Source organism: Calidris pugnax, unplaced genomic scaffold (assembly GCF_001431845.1).
Source record: "Calidris pugnax isolate Ruff unplaced genomic scaffold, ASM143184v1 scaffold219, whole genome shotgun sequence".
NCBI lineage: Eukaryota > Metazoa > Chordata > Aves > Charadriiformes > Scolopacidae > Calidris > Calidris pugnax.
Genome location: NW_015094507.1, coordinates 11,642,954 through 11,660,715, shown reverse-complemented (window position 1 = coordinate 11,660,715; position 17,762 = coordinate 11,642,954). Strand labels below are relative to the sequence as shown.

General features: G+C 34.5%; 1 protein-coding gene across 2 annotated transcripts in view; it reads left to right on the top strand.

The window, feature by feature from the left end:
- Positions 1-17,762, top strand: part of GRIK2 (glutamate receptor, ionotropic, kainate 2) — a 354,035-nt gene that overhangs the window by 320,135 nt on the left and 16,138 nt on the right. The window contains exons 15-16 of one of the 2 annotated variants that reach the window (XM_014964601.1): positions 14,038-14,288; positions 14,479-15,739. In XM_014964601.1, the coding sequence (XP_014820087.1) occupies positions 14,038-14,288; positions 14,479-14,565 (338 nt within the window). In that variant the 3' untranslated portion in view covers positions 14,566-15,739. Of the gene's footprint in view, positions 1-14,037; positions 14,289-14,478; positions 15,740-17,762 lie in introns of those variants that run through there. The other variant, XM_014964600.1, reaches the window with a different exon arrangement.

Sequence of the window (17,762 nt, the reverse complement as noted above, 5' to 3'; positions counted from 1 at the left end):
CATGCAAACTTGTGAATCATCTGAAACATGCCTTGGAAATCTAAGTGCCCATGTAAGTGCCAAAGTAATAGAAATCAGAGAGCTTAGGTTATTTTACCTGTGATTTTGACTATGTGTAATCACAGAAGTATCATAAACACCAGAAAAAAAAACCAAACCAAACCAAAACAAAAAAAACCCCACAACAAAAAACAACAGATGAAAAGCAATGATAAAGCCAGAAATGGACTTCTTGAGTTAAAGTTATGAGGAAGAGGTATTGGGTGCAAAGAGGCAAGGAAGCAAGTAAATTGTCTTTTGGTCTTTGTCTCCTACCTTATTTGGGGAGAAGAGACAGTATGCATGCACTATCTCTTCATTAACTTTGAATCATATCATAGACATTATGAGCTCTTACTCATCTGCAATATTCCAAGTAATAACAAATTGTCTGTGTCAAGAGAAACAATGATGTTCTACAAGGGTATCTGTGAGCCGACAATTGTCTTGAATCAAGGTGAAACAAATAAAGGACACACCTGCAGGAATCAGAGATCAGCAAAGGAGGTAAAACAAGAGTAGAAACAGTATTAAACTTAGCAAAAGAAGTTGAAGTAAGATCTGAAAAAAAGATGAGGCCTTCATAAAAGGAAATATAACAGAACCTAACATTACATATAAAGTAAGGTTTTCACAAAATAAATGAAGTCACAATAAAACAGCATCTGGAGCTTTCCCAGAACAGCTAAGAATAAGAGATTAATCCTGTGTTAGGGCAGAATCTATAAAATGCTATCCAGAGAACTAACATTCATAAAAGTTTTGTATTCTGTTTATTAACCACACAGTCTCAGAGGAAAGAGATTGGATAGGCTCTGCTAAAATAATGTTCACACACACATTTGAAAGGAGAAATTACAAAGAATAGTGAGAAATAGTAGTGAGAAATTACATATCCATAGTGTGAGGCAGACTATATTGCTTTATTGAAGCTTGAAAATCTTACCTAGCAGTGGATAGTACCAAATAAACTCATGCATTATAGCTAATCTTATTTCTACAGGAAAAAAAAATTCCAGAGTCTTTAAAAGAACTTATGACATGATTAAATCTACAGAATCTACAGATAGATTTCATCATTATTTAGTTTTTATGGAAGAAGTTTATAGACATGAACTCGAGTAACTTTTTAGAGTTAATAATACTAAGAGTAACTTGCCAAGTGCTTAGAAAACTACAGTGTAATGGTTTCACAAACAAAGTACATGTTACTGCTTGTGCCTATTTGGGAAGCAACACATCTCTAAGCAATACAGAACAACAATACAGAACTAGTTATATTAGAGGCACAGATGTCGTCTCCCCAAATTTACAAAAATATCTGGTTTAACTCCAAGAGTAGTGTTTTTAAATTGCAGAAATATTTGCATGTAAGATTAAATTTGTAGAATATAGTTGGTACAGGCCTTATGTTGAATACAGGAGAATGGATATGGTAACTTTTTAGAGAACAGCATCAAAGAATGCAGGTGCAATATATCCAGCTCCTTTTGAAGGCTAATAGAGTAATAGTGAGACCATTATTTGCTTGAGTCTAAGTAGATACAAACAGAAGAGCTAAAAGCTTTCCTAACAAAAAAAATATGCTGTCAGAGTAGTTTATGATAGGATAATCACTTGGAAAATGCAACCACCCAAATATAGCACCATCTTAGTGTTGAGCAGTTAAAGCTCTCTGCTCACAATGTAAAAGTTTTAAATTAGAGAAAGAAAGTTGCACAAGAGGAGAAAAAAACCCAGCAGATCAGGTGGTGTATAGGTGTCAACGCCTGAATAAACTGAAGAAGCAAAATCTCAGTTTACTTGATTATTAGTGAAGTAAGCAACATTTAGATTGCTTAGATGTAGCCTTAATGAAGGAAATTGGAAATGATGTACTTTTGGCACAAAGTAGGATCAGTGTGCACCTTTAAAATCCACAAAATACACTGATGTTTGCAATCGGTGCAAGGCAGCATTCTGTATATCTTTATTTAACATGTCACATATGACACCTGCAGCACTGAAAAATACAGTAGAGATAGTGAATTTGGTAACTTATACATACAATGAATGATTCTCATGATATATATTTATAAATTAAGGTAACAGTCTTGTCAGCCACCTCTGGTGCTAGGCTAGAAAAACTGAATTCATAATAAAGAGAGAAGGGAAGAACAAACCTGGGATAAGATGTTTGACAACAACTGATACTTTGGAGCAGATAAGGAGAAACTATTTGTTACTGGGGTTGTGTATATTGTGCTTTATTTTCCGTCTTTGCAACTTTGTTTATAGGTTTGCAACCAAGAATGCAGCACTTGCTTTGCTAGAGCTTTTGACTTTTTTTTTCCCTTCCAGTTTGAAGCTCCTCATGTCAGGGTTTTGTATTGGCTTTATTTTTGACATATCCTATTAGGAGGCACTATTTTGTCTGTCCTGTGTTCTTCATCAATGAATCTGGTAGATAGGAAAACTTTTGTTAACATGCATAAAGCTTGAAATATTCAGTATAGTTTGTTTTTAATAATAAATATTTAAGTATGTATCAGTTACAATTATCTCTTAGAAATAGATATATATTTCATTTAGTGGTTGGAATTTGGCTTGTGTGGTCATGCATTTCATCATCCACAGCTGGCACTTGGGGGATGAAGATGGAGAGGGAGGGAAGAAGAGAGAGAAAGAGAAAAAACACAGAAAGCAATAGAATGAGGAAGGGATGGGGATAGAAAAACCCCTTTGTGTATGCAGAATAACTTCTGCTTTTGATGACAGATACTCTAAAGTGTTACTTATCACCTCCAGTAGTTTTAAATTTCCAATTTCTTCATCATGCATGATAAAGGTGTTAAAAATTGATTTTTTTTTTCTTGAATAAACCCCAGTTGGGATAAATTTGCCATTGCAAAGTATTCCTAAATGTTTATGATACTTCCACATGCTTATGGTCTTCTTATCAACCATAAATTATAACTTTTTTTTCAAGAAAACCTAGTCTATCCAGCAATACAAATTTCAGGCCCTGCTGAAACACAGTTAATACGACTTTTCTGTGGTCAACATACTGTAAACTAGAGCAATATTATTTGACAATTTCTATTTTCCATAATGAGTATTTATTAACATCATCATTAATGTGATGTGAACAACATGAAAGGTTAGAAATTTGCTTCTATGCACTCTATATTAGAGTCTTAATGTTCTTTTTACTTTCCAATTGGAAGAAATATATTTAAATTAATGTATTGGAAAAAAGCAAATCTTCATCTTTCTGTGGTGGTTTCAGGTTAATATTTCTTTTCCAAATCCTGTTTCTCTTCAGCGTGTTAGACAGCAGGCTACTTTCCATCCGGCTTGGGCAGATTTTCTATTGAATTGCCAATTGCTATGTTGAACCTGGAGTACATAAATGGCTGACAAGTTTATGTGTCAAACCCATTCCATCCGAGCAGATCTATTGAGCATACACCTTTCAGATGATCTGCACTTATGTGGCAACTCAGAACTAGCCTGTATATGCCAGACAAACTGCGTATATGTGGAGATACATGCAAAGTAATGCCTTTGACATTTTGAAAATGAAAAAGGGTAGGTGTAAGTAATCCTAAAAATTTGCATATATTTCTTCTAACTCTTAAGAAATACAAAATAGAAAGTGGTGTTTGAGAGATATTGCACATATAAGAAATTAGAGCTAGTAATTTCTCTACTGTCACTCTGTGATTGTTGAGCTGTGGAAAGTTACAGAATTAGATTAAGAGGGGGCTTTAGCTGTATAGCAGTAATGTTCGTATAATATCTGATAATGAGGAGGTAAAAAAGAGCTTGAGAAAAAGATGAAATACACATTTTCTTATCCTTTCTTCCTGTGCAGCTATTACAAGAAAATAAATTGTGCTATTAATATTAATAATATTTCAGTTGCAAAACATAGTGAGTTAAATCTGTTACATGAGCATCTTTATTTTTACTATTTTTTTTACTTACTTTTCCCTTGCTCTGATCAAACTATGACTTTTCCTACTACAGCATATATAACTGTTTGTGTCTCTGATCTTTCCATACAGATGTACTATCTTTTTTTTTTAAAAGAAATGTGTACTGCCCCAACTATAGAGAGACACTTCACTGTACATGGGCATCAAATACAGCTCTCAGGACATGAATGAAATTAAACAATGTATTTTGGGGTTAATATACCAAGTGGATAAAGCTACCAACATTTCATTGCCAAACTAAGTCTTACAGAACTACCCATTATATAAAGATGTGATAACTTGCAATAGTAAAGCAGATTCATGTATCAAAATTTAGTAATGGAAGTTTATAAAATAAATCTGCACAGTGTATATTTATATAGTGCCAATAGAAAGCCGGTAGCTACTATGATACAAACAGGTTTTACCTTTTATGTCAAAAAGAAAAATATATGAACAAAATAAACAGCCTTCCAGCAGAGATACATTGGCTGCAGGTCTGAGATATCAGTATACTCACTTAAGTTCAAAGGATGAAACAAAACTTCATGGCTGTCATGTTCTATTGATTCAGAAGTGCCATTTTTAGTAAAGCTCTCTTTTCTGTAAATTCTAATGAAATATCAAATAATATGTCTTTTTTTTTTTTTTTTACAAACGTTTTTATCTCCTGGAGAAAAAAATATATTTTCACAGTACATTGTTCTTAAAGATTCTCAAAAATTTGCCCATTCACCTGTGACTTCCAAAAAGTAGATTTGGCCAATAATGTAATGTGCAGATCACTTGCACATACAAATTTATTTATAAACTTTTGCACAATGCATTTAATCTAAACATTTTTTAACTTAGGCATTATTGTTATTTTTGGCAAATCAGAAACAAGAGTGGAGTTAGTTTGTTTTTTTTTAATTTCAGTCAGTTGTGTAGCATGTAATTAAAATGTTTGGAGTAAGCACATTTTGAAGACAGTAGTATTCATATAATTTCATCAGACATAGAATCTAGAAAGAGTATTTCACACTCCACTCACTTAAATTAAAGATTTCACTGCAGAAAAAAAGGGTTTCAGGCAATAATTTATGATCTGCTATTTCATATCTTCTCTAAGAATATGACTTCATGAATTATTTATATTTTCTAAGCCATTAATAAATGCAATACAACAGTGCTCTTCCTACCGCAGTGATAGGCTGCGGGATTCAAATAAAATTTAAACAAATTGTTTAATCAGCAAATGTATAACACTTAATTATCATGTTATATCCAATAACACTGTATAGCTCCAGCTGATTTATATTACCTATTCTGTCTCTATGGAGTGACCTAGAAAAAATATCCACAGTAAAAGTTTCTATTTTATAGTACTGAAATTTTTTAACTGACATGACTGCTTTCTTAATGTAGGCATTTTTCAGAAGATTTCATTACCTGCCGTTTTTATTTAAGTGCATATTTCCAAATATAGAAAATTTAAAATGAAGGCATAGTGGGGAATATAAATTACTTAAGAACAAAAGCTTTTAATAGATGTTTGTAATTTCAAAGGTTAAAACTTAATGTAGTAAAAATATGAATAAATGACTCATTTCCTAAATATGCAATAGAAAGTGAAAAAAATATTTTGAACATGATCTCCAAATAGTCCTAATTCTCCTCTTAGAATTCCTTCACCCTCTTCCCTTTCTGCATTTATCATTTTTGACAGAGATTTACAACCTGGTTTTGTAATCATCTAAAAATTAGTTTACTTTTGGAGCTTGCCTGTAAAATAAAAAGCAGATAAAATTGAAGTAAATGCCTTGTAAGTGCAAGAATAACACTTCATCTTCCTACAGATGTGTAGGATGTTGCCTCCTATGTTTTGTCTAGCTTTTAAAAGACCAAAGCCTTGAATTCTACAGCTAATGTCGGAAAAAACTTTTTTTGTTAAGCAATTTTTACACTTAGAACATGAACTACATCCAATGTCCTGAATGTTTTCTAGTAAAGAAATATAATATGTTGTTACATATTTAGAACATAGTGGTGCTATGAATTTTTCCTGCTTTAGGTGCTACCTATAACTGTGGTAAGATCAAGTCCAGTTTAAGAGAGTTTAAGAGTATGAATAGAAAGCCTTGCATTTTCCAGAAATTAGCTAAAAATTAATCTCAAAATTGAAGGTACAGTTGTCCGTTGTCGACACCGCCACAGTAAGGGGCAGTCTATTCTTTAAACTCAGATTAAATAAGAATGTGTAGTATGGTTATCCTGCATTTGTAGATTCTTCTGAAGGGAGTAGGATTATGATACAGATGGGTATCATAATGATAATGAGTTCTGGGCCCCACAATTTAAGAAGGATGTTAAGATACTTGAATGCATGCAGAGGTTGGCAATAAAGCTGGAAACAAGATTGGAAGGCATGTCCTGTAGGGAGTGGCTGAGGACACTGGGTTTGGCTAGTTTGGAAAAAAGGAGGCTGAGGGACAACAATATTGTGCTCTACAGCTTCCTGGGAAAGGGAAGTGGAGAGGGAGGCGCTGATCTCTTCTCTCTGGTATCCAGTGACAGTTTGTGTAGAAATGACTCAAAGTGTGTCAGGGGAGGTTCAGACTTGACATTAGGAAACATTTCTTTACTGAGAGGGTGGTCAAACACTGGAACGGGCTTCCTAGGGAGGTGGTCAATGCCCCAAGTCTGTCAGTGTTTAAAAAGCGTTTGGACAATACCCTAAATAGCATGCTTTCTCTTTTGGTCAGCCTTGAAGTGGTCAGGCAGTTGGACTAGATCATCATTGTAGGTCCCTTCCAACTGAACTCTTCCCTTTCCTTCCCTTCCTTTCCCTTTCCTTCCCTGGATGCCATTGTTTATGCAGTTCCTTTTCTTCTTTTCCCACCAACAAAACAAAAAAAACAACACCCCGCCATATCACACCCACCCACAAACCAATAATCTGGGGCACTAGAGCATGCCCTGAAGAGCCATGTCTAAACGTTTCTTAAATACCTCCAGGGATGGTGACCCCACCATCTCCCTGGGCAGGCCATTCCAGTGCCTGACCACCCTCTCAGCAAAGTAATTCTTCCTAATATCTAACCTAAACTCTTCCTCTTCTTCTTCCTCTTCCTCTATCTTTCTCTGTCTTTTTTCTCTGTGTCCGTTTTTGCTTTTATTCTTAAAGAGGATTACAAGACTCACTGAAAGGTTTGGTTTGTAAAGTTTTATTTTAATCACTGAGTGCCTACACCTTACTTCAGTATTTCCAAAATATTTCAGTGTTTGGAATGTCTTCAGGCTATTCACATTATTTCAATTCTTGCTAATGTTCAGTTCTGATAGAGTCTTTGTCTTCTTGGTTAGAAGAGGAGGTTCTCTTTTGTTGTAATTTAACAATAGTTGTGTGACAGAGGAGAGCTGTCAATGTGAGTTTTCGATATTTTAAAAAAACTTTATTAATTTTTCCATGCCTCGCCTTCATTCAGTCTCAAACTTTGGAGAACTGGAGCAGTATAGTTTTTATCCCCCTTCACATTGGTGCTTCTTCAATATTTTCTTGGTTTTGTCTTTTCCCCTGGAGGTCTAGGATAAGAATCAAAGAGAGCCACAAGACATTAAAATACATTGGCTTGTATTAAATACCTTTCTAAAAAAAAATAAATAAAAAATCCATAAGATTCTTTCAGAATTAACTGTTTAGAGTTTATCAGCCTTCCTTACTCTCTGAAGTTAAGCCCCTAGTGTAACTAGGGCTGCTATCTTTGTCCTAACATCATTCTCTTTTCACACTTCTACCGAACTGAATAGGTGTTTTGAAGAGATATGTTAGAAAAACTTTCCTTAACTCTCAGGCAAGACTAGAAAACAATGACATTGAGCACAATGACTGGCACTGAGCCCAACTGGAACGTTCCTTGCAATTAATTTGTACATTTGGCAGTCAGTGATCAATGCAGAACATAATTTTAGACATCTTTTTCCAGGAGAAAAAAAAAAGCAGTTTCTTTTTTTCTTTAATGTTTCCATTACTTCTCTTAAACATTGCAGAATTTTCTAAAATCAGAATTGAATGTTGCCTTATTTGAAGAAATACAAGACAAAGAACCCCTTAGGCTCCACAGATACAGTTTGAGAGATCTTGCTTTGCTTCTACTCTTGCAGTAACTCAGTTGTGTCTAACACTGACTGGTAAACAGAAGGTCTATACTTTTTACATATCTATGTTTTTATATGTTTATGTAAAACCAACAAAGTCACAGATATGGATAAAGCAGGAACCTTTCAATAAGCAGGCAGTTCCGAAACCGAAGGGAGTAACAGGTAAATGATGTATTAATTTAGTCACCAAAATTGCTAACAATACACTTGGTTAACATAACTGAAACCATATTCTACATATCTGAAAATACTGAAGAGTTTAGAAGTTTAAAATTTGCATTGGTAAAAAAATATTCCTGGATTTCTTCTGTAAAGTACTAAACCCAACAGTCAACACTGGTTTTCAATTTAATCATTGTTGAGATTTCAGACTCTGCAGCTATTTCCTGTTTATATTGTGTGGGACACTGAGGATATTTGAACTATTTCTGTCTATTACCTTTGCAAAGTATTGCTCCTGGAGAAAAATTTCTTTCTTACAATTCAGCAATCTGTCTATGTAACAAAAGTGCATTTGTCTTTATGTAGACATATATTATACATTCTTAGGTGATTTGCACTCTGAACTTCTATACCAAAAGTATAAACATTGTCCCCTGCCTACAGTTTTCAGAAATCTAAAACACTACAAATAATAATAAAATAATTTCTAAGCAATTATTTGGTTTTATTGTTAAGACACCCTAGTTCTCTTGAAGCTCCTTATTGCCTTCAGACCATATAAAACACATAATATGAGCTTTTTTTACCAGTCATTGGAGATGACACATATAAACAGATTTGTCTCTATAGGAATAAATAAGAAACCATGTACCAACACAGAAGGAATTTTCTTCTGCTTGCCTCCGCTTAATCTGTAAACCTTCATATAATTTGGACTGTAATATTCATCACTTATGCATGCATAAAGGTGCTGAGCTTCAGTTTTTCTGTAACTAAAACAAATTAATACATTTGTCTTCATTAGTTGAATATAATGCACAAAAAATAGGTGGAAATTATTTATTTTTATGCAGGTCAAACCATGTATTGAAACTAATTTGAGAATTTCAACTGCTTGAGCAGTTAATTTATTGTTGCTGAAATGTTAGAATGTGTAGCTAAAATATTTGATGAGAGAACAGTATTTTATAGCTACCTCAGAAGGATGAGCACATTGAAGCACTCGAAGGCATGCTAAGAGACTGAGCTTCATATCAATAAAGAATTGCCAAAGCACTTAATGTCCAGTAGCTGTTGTAAACAGATTTCACCTTAGAGAAGCAGTTTCTAGTAGGAATTTACTGAACAGATCTAACTGAAGCAAAGGCATTATTAAAATTTCAATGTTGATCTTATAGTGCCTAGCACCATATGTGTATATTGCATTGTCAAAGACTCATCTACAAATGTAAATTGTCTCTGTCCTGATATTTTGCCCTTAATCAGAACCAAACTAGTGTTTTGCATCCCAGCACATGGTATTTGCATGGGTTTTGGCATTCATATCTGGAAAAGCTGCAGCATCAGCTATTTATTTTTTCTGTCTTGCATTTTCAGCTAATTATTCCCTTTTCAATGCCGGTTAGAAGTGGAATCTCATTTTGCAGGCTCATGGAATAATCCAGTGTTCTATAATTTAACTACAATATTTAAAGTTCTTCTGAGGGATGTATAGTAACTGAAAGCATACTGACCACAGCCTTTCTGAAGGTTACAGGACAGGCTGACAGAGCTAGAACTATTCAGCCTGAAGAAAAGTAGGCTCAGGGGGGAACTGATCAATGTGTATAAGTACCTGATGAGGGAAAATTAATGAAGAGAGAGTCAAACTTTTTTCACTACTGGAAAAGAGATGTCGGGCACAAACTGAAATGAAATAAATTCCATTTAAATGTGAGAGGGAAAAACACACACAAAAACCCCCTTCTTCATAGTAAGGGTGATCAAACACTATGACAGGTTGCCCAAAGATGTTGTCTGTCTCCATCCTTGGAGACAGACAGAAGGCAGCTGAACAATGTGCCCTGGGTAAAATGCTGTAGCTTGAGCAGGTAGGGTGGACTAGACCATCTCTGGAGGACACTTTCAAAATTCTGCCTTTCATAGCACTGAAATGCAACAGTTTTGTGATGAAAGAGCTTCAGACTTTTTAACTACAGAATCAAGACACTTCTTTTTGAACAGTGACTTGAATTTGGATCCAAAAGGGGCAAATAGAAGCTCTCAGGTGTCTTTTGGTTTGAGCCTACCTAATTTCATTTTCTGCACCCAAAAAGTTCCCTTGTAATGGAAAAGAAATTCAAAATTCTGAAAGCTCTTCATAAATCTGAATTTACACTATCTCATCCAGCCTCACCATTGAGGACAGAATTCTGTAAGTTGGCAAGGATAAATGAAAAGACTAGCACCACGGCTTTGAATCCTAATAAATCACCATGGTGCCTTATAGCCAAACAGCACAGTGAGTGAAACACTGAAAGCCAATGCTTTTAAACACTCTTTGAATAGTTGAGACTTTTTATTCTCACTGTATATATGATGCACAGTTAGCTGATGCCTCCTTTTCCCAAAGATCAACCAAGAACTGACTGCCTTGCCTCTGTAATCAGTTTAGCTTTGGAAATCAAATTGGGGAATAGAAATCTGCGTGGAAAACCTCCAATGGCAAGCTTCTCTTTTCTATCAGAGGCATCAGAAATATATGGAACATCATTTAATAGAACAGTAGCAGCTGAAGCTTCTTACCATCACCTATAAATACAATGTGACATTTTGTAGGATTTCTGACAGCTCCAAAGGTCTACTGATATTTTTTTTATATCTTACACAAAAATTTCAGTAATTAATTACAGATCAGACCATGATACTTTTAGCCACTTACGTACTTCTGAGTGGATTTTCCATTGCTGGGACTTGAGATCCATCTTAGAAAAAAAATATAATCTAAGAACAAATAAAACCTTAGAAAACAATATTATTGCTATGCTTCTTTTGTTCTCTTAGTAACTACTTGAGTCAGTATGAACAACACTTTTCAAATATCAGATTATTAGGTGTACTCATTGTTTGTTGCAAAATGTGAATTTAGATCATTGTAAGTCATTCAGAAACAGAACTACAACATTGAATGGTAGGTTTTTCATGGGTATAATTTTAAATGTTTAATTTAGTAGCAGCAGTATGCAATGCTGGTCATTCTACATTGATCCTTAGTTGTGAGATTACCATTTTAAAAACAAGCTAATAAGATATATTAAACACAGATATTGCAGTAAAAAAGTATTGATCCTTACTTGTAAGATTACTGTTTTTAAGATATGATAATAAGGTATACAAATACAAATATTGCAGTAGGAACACCAAAGGCCTGTAATCTGTCCACTCCACAACTATTTGTGCAAAGTTTTGCAAATCACCATAAGTAAGTGATACTGTTGAACTGAATCACTATCAACTGCATGTTTCTAATGCTATCCTCAAAAACTTAACTAATTGTAGACACTATTAGCCTGTGCTTTATGGCTTTATCTATGAATTGCTCTGGTAATCCATTTTTAAGCACTTCAAATGGACTAGAACTGTATGTGTACAAATCTGGTCCCTGGAATATATAAATAATACATGAAGAATAGTTGGTACTGCCTATATTTAGACCAACAGAAAGTGTGGAAATGAAATGCAAATCAGTTTAATTAGAAAGCAGCCTGTCAGATCAGAAGATGGCTTAAATTGGGCCCAAAATTATTTCTCAAAATCTGGTGTTATTTAAGTTGTTGTTGTTAAATATTTATAAGCAGTGTAACGCTGAAAATATCCCCAAAATATTATAGTATGCACTTACACTTCCCCAGGCTCTTGTGGGCTAATCACTTTCCTTCTTCCACCTGGCTGAAGAAATGTGTCAAGTACAGCATTTTGCAGAGTTTCGGCATAATCAGGATGGTCTGAAATGGTGTGGCCTAGGCTCCTGCATGCACAAGAAAGTAGAAAAGAGTTTGTTTTCCTTTCTTTCTGATTCTCATATAGTCCTGTGTAAACACTGTTTAGTTCCTAGTGCAAAACATCATTCTTTTCTAAGCATAGAGCAAGAGCACAAGTTCTTGCAATTTAAATACCTGGAGGCCAGCTTTTCCCACCTTTTATTCTGGAGTAAAGGAAAAGCCCAGCGTGTTATGTAATTAATGATGCTTTCTACGTTTTACTTCCATGTTGGCAGGGCAACACTTTGTTATTGGCTTTATTCACATGATAAGGTCTAGATATGTAAGAAGAAATGGAAGAAATAATAAATTGAAACAAATTCCAAAAGAAAATATATGTTTTCCAAGAGTATAAAGAGTATGAAATATCCTACCCATATATTCCTTCAGCTCCTTCACAATTAATCACAGTATATGTCAGGGGGGTTGAAACTAAATGATCTTTAAGGTCCCTTCCAACCTAAGCTGTTCTATGATTCTATGAAATAGTCAAATGGGCAACATCTCTCTAAAGAATGCTGAGCATTTTTTTTTAAAAGGAAACAAGTTAATGAAAATGCATTTTATTACTCAGCCAAAGGAAACACTGTGAAAATTATAGCTAGTAAGTAGCATTATTATGACAAAAAGAAAAAGAGGGATTCTTTGTAGAATTGTATTCATATCACATGAAAGAGGGGATGCCATGCCTTTTCATATATTCTTTTTTTTTTCCTGGGATTTCTTAACCACTTTAATGAAGAGTCTTTTGTTCCTGTTTCAGAAGGAGGAGGAGAAAAATGATGGTTTTGTTCTCTCCTTAAACATTACACAAATCTCAACACAGAAAACACTTCTAACTGATGTGATTTACTCTCTAACATTTAAAAATGAACAGCTTTCTCAATTGGCATTATTCATTAATTAACGTAAATTTTAAAATACCCATAGAAATGTCCTTATGCACTATATAAAGAAAAAGAAAGCAGATGACATACAAAGATATGATACTACCTTTTGAACTGCATCTTGAAATATTGCAATGTTCAAAAGCTGCAAAATTATCACATCATTTTAAAATATTGACTTATGAGAAAGAAATACATTAATCTATGAAAATTTACATCCTTGTTATCCAAGCACAATTAACCTTATCTTTCTGGATGCATTACTACCTCACAGAATCACAGAATTGTTAGAGTCAGAAGGGACCTTAGAGGTCATTGAGTTCCACCCTTCCCTGCCATGGGCGGGGACACCTCCACTAGAACAGTTGCTCAAAGCCCCATCCAGACTGGCCTTGAACACTTCCAGGGATGGGGCATCCACAACTTCCCTGGGTGACCTGTTCCGGTGCTTCACACCCTCAACTCGTACCATTAATAAGTAAATACGTGCCTGGAAGGTATCTTACGTGCCTGACAATCTATCAAATAGAGACTTTTGTGGCTTGGTCCTGAAGTATAAATTTTTGTTTGTTCTTTTGATAAGGTAATAATACAAAGTGTGGCATAGCAGACCTTGGATTAGCTTTAGGGTAACAAGCTATGAAGCAATAGCCTATATTTATGTATATTAGACTAAATCTACTGCAATATAATTAAAAGCCTGATGGAATTGAAAGATGAATACTATTTGACTGGATATAATAGTTGGGCATGAAGATGTTTTAGACTGTGGGATCAAGTGTGATAGGACTTGTTGCATTAAGTTGCCTGGCTTACAGGCAGCACCAGCTGGATCAAGTTTTGCACATAGATATATCTGTATATGTGTGTGCATGTGGGTTTGTATTTATGTGACCAGTGTGACCATGGTGAAATGTAAATGGCTTTCTGATAAATGTTGTGGTTGTAGAGGAAATAGTTTTTCTGTGACATTATATTAAATTTTATTATCATCAGAAATAACTATCTTAAAATATACTCCATGCAATATGTTCCCTGTGGTCTCTTTAGGTTCTCCATATAGAGACAAGATCACTATAGCAATTCTTCAGCTGCAAGAGGAGGGCAAACTCCACATGATGAAAGAGAAATGGTGGAGAGGCAATGGCTGCCCAGAGGAGGAAAGTAAAGAGGCCAGTGCTTTGGGAGTTCAAAATATTGGAGGAATCTTCATCGTGCTGGCAGCAGGATTGGTGCTTTCTGTCTTTGTGGCAGTGGGGGAGTTTTTGTACAAATCAAAAAAAAATGCCCAGTTGGAGAAGGTAAATATTGTCTTTTCCTATACTATTTTATATTTATGGTCTATTTAAATAATACCTTAATCATTTTGTCGCAAAATGTGATACATACTGATTGTTTATTGTATATTACAGTACTTGTATAACAAAGGATCACAGCAAAGAACCCAAAGTTTTACATCTTTTAATTTGTCTTCAATGTGTTTAATTGTAGCCAGATTTCAGCACAAGTGACTATTTCTCCTCTTATTCAAGCCTGAAAAAAGACAGCTTTTTACTCCTGGAAGTTCACTGCAGTTAATTTTATGGATGAAGAAGAAATCCGAATCTTTAATGGGAAACAAATAAATCTTCTACAGATAATTTTCAAAAGACAATCTGTCTGTAGCTCAAAGTCAAAATCTTAAAATGTCTCTACAGAAATGTTCTTTACAGAAGTTTATACTTGCAAAGTTGTCCTGGTAGCATCTGGGAAAGATTATGTCAGCATGATTTTTTTTTGGTGGATTTACTACTGATATGATGTCCTCTAATTTCAAACTAACTCAATTTTGAAAATTATAGTGTTAATTTGTTCTGTACTTGCAATTTGTACAACCACAATGCTGTAATTGTGCCAACACTAGTAATAGTTTCTGAAATTCTTAGTTGAAATTATGGGGTTTTTTCATAATATATAAATAAATCTGTATATATGTGCCCATGGTTAAACCTAAACTCAAACTATATATATTATTGCTATGACATATTCTGAATTTTTAAAATTGAGAAACTGTTGTATTTTACTAGGTCTTTTTCTTTTTTTCTTCTCCTTTTGAGAAGTGTATGACCTATGGCCATTTCTATATTTCTATTTAGTAATTTAACTTAATGAAATCAGTAGTAAATCCAACAGCTATATTTATATTCCTTTTTTTCCAGATGCTACTGGTGAATTTTTGTAACTCTAATTATTACTCCAAAAATTTAAAATTTGTTTACACTTCTTTTGAGGCAACCTTTTGGTATGTAAGTGTCCTGTTATAAATATATTGTTAAATGCGTGGGTTTTTTTTCTAACATACACAAAGGCAGTGTGAGGTCACAAGGTCCTAAATGCAATTTGAACATGGGTACATTTTATTAAATTGTTAAAGGACCATTTGGATCCTCTTCTTTATGATACTACAGACTGATTCCTTTCTGTTAACATACTATTGGAATGTTATGTTTCTGAAATTAATTTGTGAGGAAAAAGATACCAGTTACTTAAGTAGCCCTTGTAAGTCTCAATCATTTTTATCCACTCCTAAGGTTGATATGGTTTTCACATGGACATCAGTATAATTTGGTTTAAATTTCTGGATTTTTAACAAATACTTGCTTAGAGAAATAGGACTGTTTTGATAATAAACTTGTAATGATTTAAGTGTTTTGCAGGGTGTGAATGCATATCTTATGTGACAATAACAGCATGTTGGAAGTTGTGTGAGGAAGCAATGAGAAACTTCTTAATTAAGGACTTGTTTCTCTAAGCTCTATGGTTTTGTGGTTTTGTGGTTTTTTGGGTTAGTTTCTTTTCTATTTGTGTTTGTTAATGATGTAGAGAGATGGCAATGACTGGAAGTATCTAACCTTTTAACAGTACTTGTACCAGAAAGGTCTCATCACATCATCAAGTATTGAGATACTTAAAAAAGTTAGGAATGAACCTGAAGCAGTTGAAAGAGTCGGGTCTCTCTATTCTCTTTCCTCCTTGCTGCCAATCTCTTCTTTTCCCTCCTCTCCCCACCATATCCACGTACTCTGACGCCAGGAGATCAGTAAAATTTCCATAGAACTTTACTTATGGAATTAAATTAACAGGAAAATGAGGTCAGCACTCATAGACCTTCAGCAAAGGTTTTCTTCCATCCTCTCCAAAAGAAGCAGATCCCCTTTGCCTGTGGGAGGGAGTAGCAGCAGTCAAAGGGGAGATAAGCAGTACTGTCATCTGTCCTCAGTCTCTACATCTCCTCTGCTGGGATGAGTAAACTATGTGCATAACACTGCCTTGGCTAAGCCACAGGAAGAGAGGAGGCATCTATTTTTGGTAACATTTATAGTTTCATCTCTTTAGAATCAGAGTATCGTTCTGGCGTTTGTATAATGCTTATCAACATTTGGATACAGGGAAGATCAAAGGCCATATTAACAAACAAGGAAACAAAAGAAATCGGGTAACTTCAGCTGCTGAATATATAGAGTATCCTGTGATATAAATTGGTATATTAATATATGTCTTCTTTTTAATGTATACAAAACATATAGTTGCACTTATAGCGGGTAGGCAGTGCAGATTTAAATAGATAAGATATGTTGTTTTAGCATTTTTATGTCACCCTGCTCCTGGAGTGCATACGTAACCAGAGACATTGGGTGGTGTGAACCCAATTGGAGGAGTGAAAGCAGAGATAAGCCTCAATGTTATCACAGTGAGACTGTCAGTCACTGACACTTGCTATGGATAGCTTATTAGAAAAATGAATGTCCTAATTTACAAAGTATTTTCTAGAAGATCCAGATATGATGGATGTGAAGACTATGTGGATTCAATTCTGTTGTCATTTATAGCCATTCAATACTCATTGAGCCATAAACAGGTCAGAACTGGGTCTGCTTGTGTAAAAATAGCAGATGTACTTTTTATTAATTTTGAACTGTTAAGTACTTAAAAAAATGTGAAATGAGACACGTGTCAGTGTACCTTAGCTGTTTATTTTACTAGGGGAGATCTGATCATAGACTTCCTGTAATAAAAAAATACTAGCTTAAATCTTAGAGTGTATTGAAACAATAACACCAACAAAGTATTTCTGGAGTTACATGATCAAATCATAACCTAAACATCAGTTACACTAGCCTCTCTTTAAAATAGTTATTTATTTATAATTGATTATAAGACCAATAAAACAGTAACTAAATTGATACTGGTTTATATTTTGCATACATTTTCCAAGGAAGACAAGAATGATTGCACTTTCCATGGTAAATAGTTCACCACTCAGCTACACAACTGAGTTGAGAAAGATCAGTATAGATAGTTTATCTCACAAGGTACAATGAATGAGCAGTTAGCAGGACTGGACCCAAAGCAGACATCATCAGCAGTGTTTTATTTACAACTACAGATTCTATTTAACAAGAAATTCTGAGTACTGACCTGTGACCTGGGTATGAGACTAACTGTGTCTTTGAAGATGGCACACACTTAACTGGTTGACTACTGCCCAAAATAAATTGTTTGCAAAAATTTCAAACACCTTCTGCAAAATGTACAAACCATATTTTGAGTTTGGTAATGTAAGGATAACAGGAATAGAAATCTCTGATCTTAGCTGTCTCAAAAATTCATGCAGGTTTACTGGGCTTCAGAGACTTTAGTTATGGTAATATTTGGTCTTGAACTTATCAAAAATTAAGTGTGAATGTGTTACAATAGCCAATAATTCTGAATTTGCTGTCTACCTCAAACACACA